This window comes from Ambystoma mexicanum, chromosome 3p (genome assembly GCF_040938575.1).
Source record: "Ambystoma mexicanum isolate Mex_15411 chromosome 3p, UKY_AmexF1_1, whole genome shotgun sequence".
NCBI classification, from domain to species: Eukaryota; Metazoa; Chordata; class Amphibia; order Caudata; family Ambystomatidae; genus Ambystoma; species Ambystoma mexicanum.
The window spans coordinates 801,978,147-801,996,940 of record NC_090925.1 but is presented as its reverse complement, the minus strand read 5'-3'; the positions used below and the strand labels follow the sequence as shown (position 1 = coordinate 801,996,940).

Sequence of the window (18,794 nt, the reverse complement as noted above, 5' to 3'; positions counted from 1 at the left end):
CAGCTCCACAATAGAGACATAGGCGTAACGTTCTTCTCCGTCTTCTCTCTTCCTCTGATAAAGGACCCCTCATAGCTCCTAGTTGCATAGGCTCTGGTCCGGATTCAGTAGACCCGAAAGATCCGGCAGGTAAACTGGTTGTTCTGGAACTGCCCCTCTCGAACCGACGTCTCTCTGCCTTCCGTTCTGCCAGTCTCTGATCAATTCGGAGCACCTGCTCAATTAGGAGTTGAAGAGTCTCTGGTTCGGGTATATGGAGTAACTCATCCTTAAACTCCTCTCTTAGCCCACGACGAAACAGAGTCTTTTGTGTGATTTCAGGCCATTGGGAATCGGTTGCCAGTAGACGGAATCGACTAATGTATGTTATTATGTCGACGTTCCCCTGTTTTAAATCCATCAACTGGTTCTGTGCAGCGGAGGCCAGGTTGGGGGTCTGAAAAACCTCAAGGAATGCTTTTTCAAAAGCTGCAAAGTCGTTCAAAATTGGGCTATTGGTAACCACAAACGGAGTTGCCCAGGCCAGGGCATTGCCCGTCAAATTTCCCAAGATATAACCAATCTTGGCCTTGTCGTTATTGAAATGAGTCGATCTGAAAAGAAAATGGATTCAACAATGATTACAGAATTCTGCTACCCGTCGTGGATCTCCATCAAACTTGATTGGCGTTGTGTGTGCCAAAGATCCTTCCACCTGTGAGGTACTCGGAACCCCTTGGGTTATCATTTGGCGTAGAGTTTGGTTCTCCTGGCGTAAGGCGATCATCTCTGCCCTGAGTGCTTGTAACTCATTCCGCACTTCTTGCGAATCCTCCATCTCAAGGTCTGAAGGCAGGCGTCTCAATCTGTCAAGCTGAGATGTTCGTGAAGACTGCGTACCTGTTTTCCTTGATGTGGATCTTGTTGGGGCCGCCAGACTGCAGTCAGCTGAATGATGAGTGTGTGATTCGGGGAACCCGCCTCTCCACCACCCAAATGGTACAGGGTGGAGGATGGACAGACTCCCAGCGTCACGGAAGGCACTCTCCTGATTAACGTGACGGTGGGACTGTGCAAGCACAGACAGGAGAGGCAACTGTCAGTTTGAAGAGTTGAAACAAGGCGAAGTCCAAGGTGAAGGTCGATGCACCAAACTGCAGGCGAACTTCGGATAGCTGGTTGAAGATGGGACACCAGGCACCAGACGGAATCAGACTGAAAAAAGGGGAACCAGATTGGAAGGGAACAGACTGGAAAGGGCCTGATAGGTCCCCAGGGAATCAGCGGGGAACCCTTGAACCAGGGAAACACAGGGCAAGAACAAGGAACCAAGGAGACTGAAATCAGAACAAGAGGGACCCAAAAGACCCTAAGCTAACTAGACTCCCAAGCAGACAAAAGGGTAAGCAGGCAACAGGACCCTAGGTAGACTGAAGGTAAGGTAAGTAGAACAGGATACCCAGGCAGGCTGAATGCAGGGCAAGTAGGACAGGATACCCAGGCAGGCTGAATGCAGGGCAAGTAGGACAGGATACCCAGGCAGGCTGAAGGCAGGACAAGAAGGACAAGGGACCCAAAGTAGGGAAGGGAGCCCAGGCAGGCAGAGGACAAGGCAGGGTAATAGGAAGCTGGAATCACAGGAAACCAGGAGCGAGCAACACGAACGAAGCTTCCGCGTTGAGACGCGATAGCTTCTGTTGCGGTTTCCTTTTATGGGCCGCCGGCACCCGCGAGGCCTGAAACGCAAGCCGTTTCATCTCCGAGCGCCGGCGGACCCAAAACGAGGCTTGGAAGGCAAGCCCTTCCCAGTGTACAGGCCCGATCTACGGCGCATGCGCGGAACCGAGACAGCGGTCTCCCGCGCATGCGCCGCAGCCCACCAACAGCGGTTCCTGAAGCTCTCCTCCTGGCGGCTCCCCAGACGCGAAAGCGCGGGTAGATCCGCCAGGAAGGAGAAGGGAAAGCGTTCGCACTGGACCTCGGTCTCCCCAGAAGTGGCGTGACAGGTTCATTATTATTTGATCATTATATCATGTACATGTTATGAATTACACAGCCTTGATAATGACGCTTGTGTCGAAACACGTGTTGGCTGTAATCAAGATTAAAATAACTAGTTAAACCTTCTATGAACATTATTGATACATTTTGTGGATAACAGCTGCACATTTTACCTCATCACCATTAGACAATCGAGCTGAGCCTGAATAGCATCACACCTAGTTTATTTTACAGTTAAAGTAGGATTGACTAATTTCAATGAATTCTCATACAGTAGCTGTATTTGTGACCTTTACTTTTCTGACCCCTTTGCTTTGTGCTTGTGGTGGGAAGGCTTCTTCTCAATTTCCATGCCCTCAGTTTTTTGTGTGGTTTATAGAAAATCATACTCATTTTATTATAGTTTGATCCACAGACAGATAGCTGCATACTCATTCACCGTCATCGTTTTTATTGTGGTGTTTAAGTTTAATACTTAAAGAAAGTTCTCGGTCTCTTGAAGATCAACATGAAACGAATTGTGTATGCAGTTGAAGAAGATTAATCAGTTTGCAGCAATGCAAAGTATTACTTAAAGTTCAAAAGTTAAAGCTTTGCATTTAGTCAGAATACAATTGAATAGCAACAACGCTATGTTTGAAGGTGCATTGTATTATGTTTAGCGTTTACATTTTTCTGTTCACATTATTTCTAAAAGCACATATCCAACCCACTCATATGTCTGTATTATAAATAAAATAAACACTGATTGTCTTTAAGTCTTTAAATATTTAAAAAGAAATTCACATATTGGACACCTATAGCCAAGAAGAACTGGGCCAATTTAAATATAAAACCATGTTCTTCCCAAATAAAACAAAAAACAGAATAGTCTTCTCCAACTGAAACCATAAACAGAATGGACTTTTGTCCAAATGTTTCTCCTTCTGAAATGCGGGTAGCTAGGAATCCAGGCCTTTGGAACAGCTAATTATTCATGGCTATTCCTTGATCTTCATCTTGTTCTGTCCCACTCCCAACTCTGACGCTACCTGCTCCCTCCTCTTCATTCCTGCTCTAACCACTTCCTTCCTTTCTACTTCTGTTATTATTATCTCCCTCCTCCTTCCCTCTGTTTTCACCAACTCCTTTTGCTCAATTTGAGATTTTACCTACTTCCACCTTTCCTTTGATGTTACGACCTCCTTTAATTAACTCCAGGATTTACCATGCTGCCTTTACTCTGCTGCTATCACTGCCTTTGACTCCGTTCCAGAGTGAACAGTCTCCATCCGTATCTGCTTCACCACGTGCCTTGCTACTACTACCTGCTTCCTCACCTCTTCAGCTCTCACTAACCCCTCCTGCTAACACCAAGTCTCATCCACTCCTACAGCCCCCTGGTCTTCCAGTTCCTTCTTAATTCTGGCCTTCCCTGAACAGAAGCCTCCTCTTCCTCCTGCAACCCATTCTTAGCAACTGGAGCTTGTTGCTATTATAGTCTGTTCTCTTATCCCAGAGAGTGTTTTTTTCATTGATGTCTGCACCGAAGCGTAGTGATTGAATGGGGGTTGAGATTGGCTGGCTTCACTGAGTGAACCAGGGGTTGATTTGGGTTCAGGTTGATTTCCAATGAAAATAAATTAAAATAAATATGTAAATCCAAGGCAGTTATCTTTCATGGGATGAAGCACGACCAGGAGCAAGGTATGGAAGAAGCGCAGCAGCAGGTAAGATCTTTTTAATGGCGTTCAGGGAAGGGCAGCACAGGGGGAGCCTGAGAGTGGCTGTCAGCCAGGTATGAATGTGGGAGTGTACCGATAAATACAGACCATGTTCGGTGCTCGCTGATTTGACCCTGCCAATGTTTTAAAAGCATTTCTTTAAAGACCCAAAGTAACTTACCCATTGCAACAATGAGCCACTCCTTCACAGATATCTGCAATGGACAAAAACAGCATCACAGAGTGAGAGGTGGTGCTGTGTAAGATTCATGGGTGCTTCACCCGTGTGGGAGACTGCGGTCTGCACTGGCAGTATGAGGTGACTATAGCCAGACTGCAGAATGTGCCTTGAGCCTGATGCTATCTCTGAATGTCTCAGTGAACAGTCAAGGAAACAGTGGGTATGATGGTAGGAAGTCAATACCTTTGGACACCTTGGACAAAAGAATCAACTTCTGTAATCTGAATCCAGGTACGTTTCGCTGGGCCAGATATAAATAGCTAAGTGAGCAGGAACAGAACTTAATTGATGGTGGAATACAAATAAAACGGATTCACAAAGAGAGCGAGAATACAAATAAAAAGGATTCACGAAGAGATATGGGTTAGCCATGTCAGAAGGTTATACAGTGGAAGGAAGAATGTGTATTCTTTGATTATGCTTTGCAGCTCTCCTGCTACCCTCAACTTTGCACGTTTTTTTATATAATGGAGGATCTCATACTGTTAATATCATATTTTCCTGAACCTTTCCAGATTGTCTTTTAATAACCTAAATATACTTTGTGATTTCTTAAGGACGTCGGTCACTAATCTTTGTATAATATGTTGATGTTTTTCTTTGTGGGTGTGATTCTCTACAGGCTTTGAATATGAAGGAGAACGAGACTGATTCATATACAGACCGTGAGACGAGTCCTACTCAAGAGGTAAATAGCTTATGCCACAAGCAGATAAACTCCGGTGAACAAACGTTTTCCTGCACGCAGTGTGAGAAGAGCTTCCCACGCAAGGCACACCTTGTGTTACATGAAAGAAGCCACATAGGGGGTGGATCATTCCCTTGCACGCAGTGTGAAATGACCTTTCCTCGAAAGTCCCATCTTGTGATACATCGGAGAACCCATGTTGTAGACAGGTCCTTTTCGTGCACGTGGTGTGAAAGGATCTTTCCCCGAAAGGCACACCTTGTGATACATCAGAGAACACACACAGGCGAGAGCCCCCTCTCTTTTAAAATGGACCCTGAGGACTTTTCTTTGAAAGAAACGCTTCAGATTGGCCAGGGAATCCATATCCGGAAGGCCTACTATTCCTGCATTGTGTGCGGAAAGAAATTTACTCAGATGGCCCATCTAGAACGACATAAGAGAGTCCACACCGGCGAGAGGCCCTTTTTCTGCTCTCACTGTGGAAAGTGCTTTAACCAGAAGGGAAACCTTCAACGCCATCAGAGAACTCACGCAAAGAGATTTGGGGGCACTAACTCCGAAAGACCACTCAACATATATCAACTTGGCAATGCAAATCGGAAGATACTTTTGAAAACCTTAGGCAAGAGCCGCTACTCCTGTTCACAGTGTGACAAAACCTTTAGTCTTAAGAAAGGTCTCCATGAGCACAAATTGATTCACATCAGACCCTATGCCTGTAATGAATGTGAGAAGCGATTCACGTGTCTGTCTCACCTAATCAAGCACAGAAGGATCCAAATGTGTCATCGCCAACGTGGAAACAGGAAGCAAGAAAGGGGGGGAAGCTACATCAGAAGTTTGCAAAGGAAGTTTTCAGTGACGACACAACCAGAGACCGACAGCGAGAGCGAAGATGACTATTTAGAAAAGGAAAGAGGTAGGAACTGGGGGAGGAGTATGAAAGCACCACCTCTGTCGAGCACGGTGTATGCTAATGTGCCAGGAGAAAAGAATAACATAAAGAAGCACAGTGAGAACCAGTTGTCAGTGGAATCTTCTGCCATTTCCCGGCCGGTGGTTCTGAAGGCCGCAACATTCATCTTTAAGTCTCTTACCACTGTCGCTCCTCCAAAATCATCGCCGACAAGAGCAGCGGAGGAGACTGGTAAGAGGCCTCCCCAAGCTCCCACATTATTTTCAGTGTCCCCACCATCAGTGTCTCCAGCTCTGCCAGGGACTGAGGCTGCTCAACCTGTAAACCTAGAACACAAAGACACATTGTGATGCTTTGCCCAAGGGAACTCTGGTGCATAAATGTTTATTGTGCATGCGTTTCCCCTTCGCTGAGATGGCGGATCTAGTCACTGTGCCCATCCAAGTGAAATGCCATTGTTGACCCTTAAGAGAACATGCTGCAAGGATTACCACGCCTGCTGTCACAGAGTGTCACACACACATGGAGGAGAACTATAGGATGTTTTGAGGGATTTTTCGTTTTCTATTTCTTGAGTCCTGATCGTGAACTTTGATAGAAAATGAGAGAACAGCCCCGAAGTATCCCTAGATCCCCAGATCAATGAATAGCCTCAAAACCATGAATTACTCAGAACACAGTAGATTATTCTTTTTTAGTCCTCTTGCTAAATGCACTTTTTTGTATGCTATTCTCATGAACCCATGGACAAGAAATGAAACAAATTATTGAGATTCATTAATGCTTTTCAATTGTGTCCATATGAATATGAGATAGATGTTGTTGGTCTTGTATTGTGTAAATAAGGGATTATTGTATTATTGTTCTACATTTACAGAGTGGCTAGACTTATTCTCCTGTGTAAATGTAACAAAAATTTGGTCCAGGTATTGTCCAATGATGCTATCCACATTAACACTCCCTTCTTCGTTTCATTGCTGGGGTTGGGTAATATGGAGAGTTTGGTAGCAATTTCATGTTATCCAATCGCACCTGGGTTATACGCTTTAAAACTATTTAAACCTTAGTCGCAGAGACTCGAAGTTGATATTTGTATTTGTCTATGGATATTGTGTGATGAGGAGCATCTCTCACAGGCATCGGGAGGACACCCTTGGCTGTATCAATACATGGTACCATGGGAATTTGGTGGCACCTCCCCGCGGGTCCTCACAAAGCCTGCCGTGCTAGGTTGTTGAAAAAGGTAGGGTTTAACTGTATTCAGGGGCCAGATTATATAACATTTGCATTGTTGCTAAAACGTGATTTGTACTCTGCTTGCTGTGTAACATTAAAAAAGTATATGCTTAATATATTTTTGTTACACAGCAAACATAGAAAAAAACCAATGTGTTTAATTTCTGCCATAGGGCAATCATTTCCAGATAATACGGAGCCAGGTAAAACCTGTTAGCCGCGTTCCCCATTAGAAAAGCCGCATAATTGGTGCCAACATTATTTGTTCCATTTCTATTGCAAAGTGTAGCTAATCGGACCTCTAAGTGGCATCTGCTGTTCCATCAGTCTAATCACTTGTTCACGTTATTATGCTCTTGCGACAGGCTCCAGAGCATCAATATAGTTATTTAATCGCTAATTCAGAAGTACCAGTCCAACAGCCAAAGTATGAGCATTAGGTTTATGCATTATGTGAGTCTGAAGCAGCACAGTAATGCACAATCAAAAGCAGTAGCACAATTCCTCATTATGTGGCACACCAGCAACATCAACTGGTGTGTAGTGACACATATGACCACGCTAAACCACACCGAATTTCGGGGACTTTTCTGGCCTTTGAGGAAAGAGGGATGAGACGACTGTTAACGTTGGCTTCACTCTCCTCACCTGATGAGGTTTACATGACTTATGTCTGTTCACCTCTTTCACTTTACTAGATGACAAGATAGGAATTGTCATGTCAGGTAGACCACAAAAAAACTATGATTCAATAAGGGCAGTCCTGCACAGGATTCCGCTTCATGCACTGATTTCCGGGGTAATATGTAGGAGGCCACGCTCACTTTCTGACCCCCTACACCAGTTTGTAATTCTGTACTGCATTTTATGCCCTGATTTCTTTTTAAAGCACAATGTGAAGAATCTGATAGGATTCTCCCCAGAAACCTGGCCTGGGACCCTTCTCAGGTGGCCTGGGAAAGGCAGGCGCTCTCTGATCACGACCATGAGGGTGGTGTACTGTGGGAGGATCACATGGTGGGGGGGACTCAGACCAGGAAGACTGGGAGGAACCGCTTTTTAACTTTCCCCAAAGTCCCTCCCTTTTGATGGCTTTTTGCCACTCAAAAGAAGTGGGAAAGCATAACTTCTCTAAAGGGAACTACATGTTCCATAACGCCACAGAGACTGAGATGAAGAAGAGGGCTCAGGAGGCATGTAGAAATGACGGACAGGCGAGTAGGCCTAACAGCCTTTGCAAAGGTCAGGCAATTAACGCTGAGGGTCTGCACCGGAACTTAATTGCCCCACCTGAGAGTCATAAATGGCTACAGAAGGAGGAAGAAGTAGAATGGAGCTGGAGCAGGAACCGGTAGGCTGGTAGCAGTAGCAGAGGAGAAGAGCATGAGGCTGACAGCTCATGAGGAAGTATGTTCACTTAAAGGACGCCGGGGCAAGTGGAAACCAGATTTCACCTGCAAGTCCTGAGAGAGTCCTGTGTTCACAAACCCTGCTGTGCCATGGCTGCACTGAGAGAGACATGTTGCGACTGAAAGACTTCCCAGGTGTGCCTAATGACTGTGAATGCAGAGCCAAGAACGTGCTGCAACCTGAGGCCTGTGTACTAAAGCAAGCCGAGGGACAGAGGATGACAGGAGACTTCTCGTGGATAAGGCCGGACTAAAGATATCTGTGCTGCTGAGGGATGTGGGTCCAAGAGTGTCTAAAGAAGTAGCAGAGCCCGAAGAGGTCAGGAAGTGGAAGCAATCTGCAAACATAGTGTCCCTGGGGTTGGTGAGTTTAGCTCTGTATGCAGGTTCACTTTTAAAAGCTTGCCGGTAACTGTTGCTAGCTCAATAATATCTCGTATAGGTGTGGAAGCGAGTAAAGGTTGTTCATTGCATAAAAATCTAAATTAGGAACTAATACAATAATAACATTAGACAAATATCAATAAATACATTCTTATTGTTTTTCCCCCTTTTTTTTCTTTTTTTTCTCCTCCCCTTCTTGTTGTTTTAAAAATGTTTGTTGCTGATGTCTACAGTAGAAGGGACATCAAAGGAAATAAAATAATATATAGAGGGGGGGAAGTGAGAAGGAGGAAGAGAGAAAAAGAAGAACCATCAACGCCCTGCATGCCCAAAAGAGTAAATCAGCAGACACCCGAAGATCCATAGGGGACAAACCCAGCACACATACTAACAGAGTATGAGGGAGTGAAAAACCCAGCACAAGATCTGTCTGATGAATGACAGCCTCCCAAAAACAAGTAATTTCCAGGAATGACCAAAACATATGCAAACCTGTACCACCATCTGATTTACAATTCCAGCAAATATCATCTTGTATAAGTTTACATCGTTTCATCTTTGAAGGGTACCATTAAAAACAGTGTATGACCCGCTGTTGAGTATATCTCAAATCTAGATCAATTTTTATATCTACAAGGGTCTACACAAATGCGATTCCACTCACCATCCGAGAGATCAAAACGCAGATCTGAACTCCATATCTCACTACCGCATTCAGATGTCACATTAACATCCTTTGGTTCAAGGAGCTTATACAAGGTAGAAGCTGAAAGAAGTTCACTCCTAGACAAATGCAATATAGGGGGGGGGCACTATGTACAGAAGCGTTCAACGGCACAAATAATAATTAAAATATCTCACAAAGTACACAATAACGGCGTACTTCTGATATTCTCAGCTTATATTTACATCTCAAGAACTTGAATCTAAGCATAGAAGTGCCATCAAAAATGTGCCCAATTTTCCAGATACCTAAAGACTACCAGGAAAGCCATGATATGGAATGATTATTAAATTGAATCGCTGAGTTCCCCCAGATAGAAGATTCCAACCTCAGACGGTATTTTACCCCTGAGGTCTCACAACACTTCTTCCAATCTTTCAAGACATGCCTGACAAATAGAAGGGTCTTATCAACAGCTATTTATTTGTCCATACTAAGGAGGCAATCCAGAGGAATTGGATGAACAGAGGATTTATCTATGCTAAAATAATTTGGGCAAGTAGCAGCATCTTCCCTCAACCAAAAGTGTAATGTGCGGAGGTTGAAGTCTCTATGGTATGAAGCAATATTCAGAAAGGCAAATCCTCCCAAGAGAACTCTATGACACACAGATGAAATAGGGAAAATCAATGCAGAGTTGATACTAACTCCTTAAACGATGGTTCAGGGTCAGAAAGTAAAACTAGAAGGTCATCCGCATACAGTAGGACCTTGGAAACGCAGTCACCCAATGACACAAATGTAATACCATAATTTCCTCTAAAAGAGATAGCCATGGGCTCAATAAAAAGATTTTAAAAAAGAGGGGATAAAGGACAACCCTGCTGAATGCCACGTTAAATAGGAAAACACTCAGATAAGCAACCATTCACCAAGACCCTTCACACAGCATCTCTATATAATGCATTAAAACGTTTTAATATACAAGATCCACTATTGACTTTTATCAATACTTGTCGAAGTAAGATCCAACTTACTCTATCGAATGCCTTTACCGCATCAGTACTAACTGCAGCGTAAGGGTCCGGTGAATTACCCTTTTAATTTTAATTCCCAACATCTAAAAGCTCTCTTAAATTATCAAAACTATTTCTGCCAAAAATAAATCCTGCCTGATTTTGTTGAATCTACTTCAGCAACAACAGGTTCATTGTTACTGCATAAATCTTTGCCAGAAGTTTGACATCTGCATTTAGCAGGGATATGGGTCTATAATTTCCACAGATCGAATGATCTTTCCCAGGCTTAGGGATCACAGAGATCACTGCAGTTTTCATGGAATCAGCCATCTGTTCGGAATTAATAATCTCTGTAAAAAGATCAACCATAAAGGGCGTAAGGGAAGCGCAAAATGCACCATAGCATTCAATTGGGAATCCATCCTGCCCTGGGGATTTGCCAGGAGACATGCACCCCATAGAATAGATCATTTCCTGTACCAAAATGTCTCCATCCAAAAGAAGTCTATCACTATCATTTAACTCCGGGATACAAATATGTTCTACAAAATCAGTCACTTCAACTTCATCTACAAATCTATCTTCACAATACAATGATGCATAAAACCTTCTAAATGCACCACAAATGTCATCATTTTTCTTCAGAAGTGTGCCATTATCTTCTGAACTAAAAAGCATTTGTTTCCCCCTCTCTCTTTCCCGCAATAAGCCAATAATGTCCCAAATATGTTTCTATATTGAAGAAATATCCTTGTAACATTTAGGGCAGGTATTCAAAGAAGACAGAAGTTATTAACCTAAAGAGAAGAGCAAGCATTACCCAAGCCAGTAGGTGAACCCTTTCTATAATAAAACTAGCCCTGTTAAGAACTATCCAGACACATTCTGAGAGTGTTGAGTTGTTGAAGGTCCGGTGTCCTCTTATACAAGTCTGACCTTGTTATCCCAAGCTGAAAGTGTGGCAATACAGCTTATGGGTAACTAATGGAACCATGAACGTGTGAGTGGAGCTGGGGAAGGGAGCTGGGTGCTTGTAAAAGGACTAAAGCCATACATAATATGTAAGGCTGAGACTGTTGAAGCTAACAGAGAAGCAATCGGGAAGCTGAGGCAGATTACATTGGTGGTAATAAAGAGGCAAAGAGGCTGCCCTTTTCTCATAGCTCAGGAGAGAAGAGTGCATTGCCTACCTATGGAGGTCGAGAGTCTTGTTTTCAAACACTTTATATTTTCTAAAGCATCAAGTTGGAGTAGACCTAACTGAACTGTGGTTGTATATTGTTGTCAGTGCATCTTATACTGTTAGTAGTGATTTAAGTTAGTAGTATATTGTGGGGCAAAAGGAGACTCCTCCCCAGTAACAGTAGTAGAATGGGGTTGTCAAGAGAGAAGCAACACCCTGAGAAGAAGCATCCTGACAAGTATACCAAAGACACTGCAGAGGTCAAGAATAACAAAGAGGTTGTTAAAGCAGAAGTTGTTTATTTGTTTAAACAAACTGTGGCAAACCTATCATGGAAGAATGATATCCAGGATTACCACTGGTGCTGCTTTCGTTGCTAAACTTGCAAAGGGAACTTTAAACGGAAGGCTGAAGAACTGTGCCAGTGGGAGTTTGTTTGGTGAACTTGACATTTTTCCTTTAGCGCTCATAAGAACTGGTTCAAGACTATATTTTCCTTTTGAACATTTCTAAGAAGGTGACTAATCAATCCTGGGAAAAGGATGTACCCAGGACAGGTGGAGGTCATTCAAATCATTGGTTATTCTTTTTTATTATGTTGTTTATGGTTTATCTGGAATGTTCTGTTGTTTAGAGTGAGGGCCAGTTTTGTTGATGCTAGGGGTTAATCCCTCAGACATTAGAATAGGCAGGGAACACCCTAATAGAGTATGTTTGGTGAGATTTAATTTGCACTTTTTACTTTTAATAAAATGTTTAATTTGGATAAAACCACAAGCAGTTGTCAGCCTCGCATTGAGTCAGCAACTATCGCACACAACTACCCCAAACATACAACCATCATGGAAAGTACAGTAAGGGTTTTGGTTGATTGGTCAACCTTTGACTTCCTCCGCAAGGCTCTGTACTGTGTTCTAGGAGGCTGCTGACTCTTTTGGACCATCACTTACCAAATAAGAGTTTTCCTTTCGCTATAATGTGCATACAGTCAGAATCTACAGCTACATGGAAGATCTCCTACTGTGGGGCAAACACCAACACCATTCTCCCATTTTTTCTTTTCAAATCCATCTAACATTTTATTTTGTTTGCTTACTGTGTTCACTTTTAATGTTTGTCCATCATTTCTGGAGTCTTCTCTGTTCAGAGCTTTCCATTTCCTGTGTTCACCTTCTTTTTAATGTGTCTTCACTCCTAGTGATGCATGTTTGTTTTTCTTAATTGTAATTATCTTTCCCAACTATTATTTGCACCACTACATTTACCTGCAAAGGAGTTCAGCAAAGCAGGGAGATGAGGTGTGGATTTTGCACAGTGATATGCAACCTTGCCACAGCCTTCTTGTGCAAGGACATGGAGCATGAATTGAAGACCAAGTTAAATTGGTGCAAATTTAAGACCACCACTGGAATTTGTGCAGGTAAATGGCGCCAGAGTACACATGGGTGTGTGTGGCTGTGTCTTGGAAAATACATGCACGTTTTCCCTTTTTTGTCCATTTTCTATAGAAAATAGGGCAAGAACCCTGGTCCCAGCTCTCAATGATCCGTAATTCATTCTGTGTAACCCGTTTTTTTTCTGCTCCAGTTTTGCATGTTACCTGATAGCCCCACTCGGTTTGCTGTGAAAACGTACCTAAGATCTGCTTTATTTAGAAGGGAAAGGATTTTGTCTCATCTAAAAGTATATGGAATCCTAATGGCTGACTTACGTCTCTGCTTTTTTTGTTAACACTAAGAAATCCTGTCATAAACTCCTCAAAATGGACAATACATTGAGTGCAGGTTAGTACTTAATGTGTAAAAGGAATTATATTATGTTAACGATGTTTATGTATGACTTGTGCTAAACATTAATTGTGAGTGATCTGAATGTGTTGTTGCTCATTTTAATATATGACTGTGATTTTACCACTTAATAAAGTATTGGTTTTATTGACCATTTTGTATTCTTTGAAAGAAAGAATTTTTAATTATAAATGACTGAAAATCAGTTGAGATGGATGGAAGACAGAGAATCCTAAATCCAAGCCAAGAGCCATTTGCTTGTGGATAAATGATCACATTTAACACCTTATTTTGATGATTTTACTGTAAACTGAATATTCACAAGTGGAAATAGAAAAAAGATGATAAGAAATCAGATGATATTCAGTTTTAAGGTAGCATTGAAAATGCTACAGTAAACCATAAGACTAACAATACAAATTACTTATTCATATATCACATATTGTAAACATCTGTGTGCAGGGATACTCTAAACCATGGTTGTGCCAGATGATTTAGGTATCATGAGGTCGACATTATGAGTAACCAAACCCTGGGAATATGAGAGACTTGCTGAATTGTGTAATGGGCATTTTTGTTTGATGTTAGACAAGGCATGGACTTTGGACTTCTGGTTCTTTGGATCAGTTCCCTTTCATTATCTTTACATTTTTACACCTTCCTTACTCTGTTTTGCCTAGATTTTGTGTTTGTAGTTTGTAAACACACCCCTTTATGCCATCCTCCAACCCACTACGGTCCCTCGTCCTGGGTAGACAGCGTGGAGCTTGAAACTATAATAGGATGTATACATTGGAGCTTGGTCCTTTAGCATAGGCACTCTCCACCTGCTCAGGTTCCCCTTACATCTGATAACATTCTGCCTATTTTCCCCTCTCGTGTCATAGGTTGCCTCCCCACGAGTCCAATAGGCGCTCTTCTAAATGTGTCTTCCGTAAATAAAGGTATTATACCGCATTTACTTGCGCTTTAAGTTTCTGTTTCTTCCCCAGACTGTGACAGTACACAATGTATGTATTTAGTGAATGTGGAAATTGTTTCAAATACACATTGGATTCACTGCACTTGAAGTTACACACTGGAGAGAAACCATACATATGCCTTGATTGTGGAAAATGCTTTAGTCAGCAGAATTAATGTGTCACCATCAAGTATGTGTAGGAATTAAGCCACAGACATGTTAATGTGGAGCATATTTTTGATACTCATACATGCTATACAAGCACCAGAGAATATACACAGGGTTCATTTTCTTAAAACCAGGAATTGCCTGAAGGGGACCACTTACTTTCATTTTTTTTTTTTGTTAATAACGCGCCTAATACCATACCTGGGTTTGGTTTCTAATCGTGGATCTGGGATTTGAACCACTGTTGTTATGCGTGGTCTTGCTTCCAAGAACAGCACATTGCCCTTGTTCTATCCTCCTCCTTACATTTTCACCTACCTGCAAACGGGTCTCCTCCGGACAGTTTTCGTCATTTGGACTGCAGAGTGCTAATGGGAAGTGTAAAGAGACACTTAACACTTCTCTTTTGCACTCCACACTGCAAATTGAGTAAGCGCGCCTGCCATGCATGGCAGGCAGCATTTACAATGATTTCCTATGGAAACCGCCTGCTTTTTGGAAAAAGCAGGCGATTTCTATAGGACATAATTGGTTTTACACTAGCATGAACGTCTCATGCTGGCCTTAAAACAAATTGTTTTTTCCTTCAAAAACAATGAAAATTTTCTGGAGTGTGAATAGAGGCGTTAAGACAGGCATAACCTTGTTATGCCTGTCGTTAGCCCCTACATTTATGCTCCAGGTAACTCCAAAATGAGCCCAGTAGAAATTAAACGATACAGCTGTGTTTTGTCATTAACATTAATCACCCACCACTGACCTCACATAGGATTGAAATTACGTACACTGTATTTATTAAGTGTGGGAAGTTTTTTCAGATTGTCATCAACATAATTGAGACATTAGAGAACACACTTAGGAATGCAGTGAACATGGATATAATTTCTGATGGTTGCCAACTTTAAGCGACCATATGCAAATAAATGTAGGTCTTTAATCACTTATTGGTTGCAAACTTAAGAAATGTTTCAGACATAACAAAGTTTCCCAGATACTGGAACAAACACAATAGAATGAATGTGTATGTGTATGTGTGCAGTGAATGTAGACGATATTTTACTCAATCATCAATATTAGTCAACCGTTAGAGAATGCATGCAGGACATTAGCCACATTGTTGTATGGCAAGTTAGAAGAGTGGTCGTCAACATTAATATCACAGTAACCAACAAATGCAGGTGGAGGAGAATGATAGAAATAATTGATTGGGGAAGTTTTCGAAAAATCCACAGATCCCTACGAATAAAAACATATCTAAAATCACATACATTCGTTTTTTAAATTATTTTGGCAATTATATTTTTTTATTAGCAGTCCAATTTATTTGACTAGCAGTTATATTATAAGTTATCTTATCATTGTGTTTCTTTGTCACAGGACGTTTATTGGTAGCAAAGACATAGAATACATTCCATACAGAATGCTTCAGGAAAGAATGCAATTTAGGAAGGCCCTGCCAAGAAATATAAGTTTACAATTCTGAAGAAACAGTTTTGGGGCGAAAATACCTCTCTAGAGGATCTTGGCCCTATGTAAAAGAAAATAATAAAGGGTACTTGTCAGTAAGTCTTACAAAACCTAACAGTAGTAGTGTCAGAATTTAGGTTAGATTAGGTTTTGGGACAGAGGAGTCTATCAAAAAGAAGGATTAAGATAAACTCAACCAGAATGGGTCTGTGAAGATATTTCTTCCTAACCTATGAAATGGTGACTGATTCTGACCCCCACCTAAATGTTTCTCTGGGTGCTCATAAGGCCCAATGCCTGCTTGTACAGTTCAAAGTTCACGAAAAAAAATGTCTCTTTATTCTTCCTCCTCTTCTGGTGCAATAGTCTTGGACTTGTGGAATCGAGCCGTGGTTCTTCTTAACTTATGAATTGCAGCTGGCTTTTGACTTCTACCCAAAAATCTCTCTCGATGCTCAGGTCATGTGCCTCGTTGTAAAGTTCAAAGTTCAGGTTAGAAACATTTCTCTCTATTCCTCATATTCTTCTGATAATAATCCCAACTCATGTAATCAAGCTGTTATCACTCCACTCTAGAGTGTTTCTCTCACCCCGCATTGGGATTGTGTATCTCTCAGTTCACCCTGGAATATAATCTCTCTCACTCATCCTTGGGTTTAGGTATCTCTCTCCCTGTTTTGGGGTATTGCTTCTCCCACCCCACCTTGTGGTCTTGTTCCTTGCACCTCACCTTGGGGTTGCTTTTAGTCCACCCTGCCTTGTGGTCTTGATACTCTTGCACCACCGCAGGGTATAGTATCGCTCACCACACCTTGTTGCCTTTTGGCTTTAACCTCATCTAGGGGTCTCTGACCTCTCATCCCGCTGTGGGGCATCTGACACACACATTGAGGGTTGCTAGGCTTTCACCCCGTCTAGGGGTATTTGGTCTCTCACCACATCTTGGTGTCTGGCCGGATCTCTCTGCCCTCCTCCCAATTCCGGGAGCAACTGTGTACCTTGTCTCTCATATCAGCGTTCCACAGGAGAGGTGCTCTCCTCAGCTGGCGTGGAATGGTGGTCCTGCTTTTTTCCTGGTTCGTTATTGCCATGGAGTGCCGGCACAGGGACAATCACTTCTGGCATGGTTGGGACTTCTTTGGTCAAGCTTGGCTGGCTTCAGACCGTCTTGGAGAGAGCACCATTCCACTGATTCTCTGCTCCTCCACCCAGCACGTCTTCTGCGTTGGGTTGCTTCCTTCATCTGCCTTCCAGGAGGGCATCTCCTCATGCGGCCACTCAAGCAGGATTTCCTCTTCCCTTTCCATCTCTCTTGATGTTGCTGGTATGACCTCTTTATGGTTCAGGCTGAATCAAGATTGGACAATTCTGTGGTTCACAAAAAGAGTGTCTAATCACAGGATCAGAAATCATACCAGTTATTCCTAAAGGACCATCCACACAATTATCCTGGTCAACCCCTATATAGCCAACAAACAAAGGGGACTTTACACATTTGGGAGGATGAAGAAAATCCCCTTCTGGAATTCCTTGCCCACTGAGGGAAATCAACTTCAGTGGGTGCCCGCTTGTCCTGTCTCCTAAGAGATGTTAAGATTAGCAGGCTCACTTCCCCAGTCCTTCCCTAGTCCAAAATAGGGTGGCTCCCCTTGGGGAGAAGGGACAAATTCTGTGAATGTGTCACAATTCCCTCTCATGATAAACTCGCTCCGTAGGTTGAACACTATATACAGACTATGGCACCTTAAGTCAAAGAACAAACAATTAGTAAGATAGCTCAGCGGGTAAAGAGGCTGCTGCAAAAATATATGTAGCCTGCAGGCATCCCATCAGTTTTTCCTGCCCATCTTGATTTCACTTCACGCGGGGCAGAAGATTCCCCTGGGCCGGCAGCGCCCCCGCTGCACTGGTGTACCCGGCTGCCGACGGGCGTGGAGGGCTGTGACTGGCAACGTCCTCTGTGCTCGCTAGGGGATTAACCCAGGCAGGCGGAACCAACGTTCTCCAGCATTGTTCAAACCAGAGCTCAAAAGCTCCAGGAGAGGTAGCTGAGGCCCTGCCCGCTGCCTGCATCTCGCCAGGGCACCTCAGAGGAGCGGCATGTGGGGGTACCTTATTGGAGGAGCTGAGCAGAACGTCAGGCGGACCATTGTGTGAAACCGGGGTGAGCTGCCTGTGACACTGCTGGGGTCAGTGAGGACCGACTAATGCTGCTCTTTGGCGGGCAACTCATAAGACCGCCCACCCCCCTCCACCCCCCCGGACTGTCACAAGCATCACGTTGTGGAAGCAGAACGGAACGGAGGTACGAATGTGCCGGACCGTTTCAAACAAACTAGGCAGAAGCTGGAAACCTCCTGTACGACCGCACAATCAGCATTTGTTATGCAAGGAGACAGAGAGAATTCACGGTAAGTGGTCCTGGAAAGGACTTTGCATGGCCCTGCTTACACTTAAAGAATAAGCTACCAAATAAGGGACATGGGACCGCGGGGAGTACTTGAGGGTGCTTAGCCCATTTCATAAACTGGGCTGTACGGACCGTAACACCTCCCTGCAACAACCGCTCCTGTAGTGGACTGTATGGTACAGCGAAAACCGCAGCGGAGCCCCAGAATATAAGGGGCGACTTAAGGGGCACTGGGCACACACAATGTATACCAATCCCTGGGCTGGACTGCAACGGGGGGACCGACCCACATGCCCAGGCATAGCCCAGGTCTGTAGGACGACCGTCGGGGACGGCAGAGCCTCACAGGGCCGACATCCACTGGGAACACCAACACCGGCCCACAAGCACAACACCTCAGGCCCCCGGTCAATAAACCAGACCTCGATAGTGCCACGAGAGCTGGGAAAGATACACCACTGACGAGTTGGGGTTGTCGGTAGGGAAGGTGAAACCACCGGTACAGGCAGAGCGAAACACATGAACGAAGGGGGGCGTCCCAAACACATATTATGGAACATGGCAACATTATCCCC

At 43.5% G+C, this 18,794-nt stretch overlaps 1 protein-coding gene across 2 annotated transcripts in view; it reads left to right on the top strand.

Moving 5' to 3' along the window:
• Positions 1-13,364, top strand: part of LOC138580902 (zinc finger protein 25-like) — a 174,572-nt gene extending 161,208 nt beyond the window's left edge. For both annotated transcript variants that reach the window (XM_069651818.1, XM_069651819.1), the window contains one exon: positions 4,547-13,364. In XM_069651818.1, coding sequence (XP_069507919.1) covers positions 4,547-5,881 — 1,335 coding nt within the window. In that variant the 3' untranslated portion in view covers positions 5,882-13,364. The remainder of the gene's footprint in view (positions 1-4,546) is intronic.
• Positions 13,365-18,794: the final 5,430 nt, after the last annotated feature.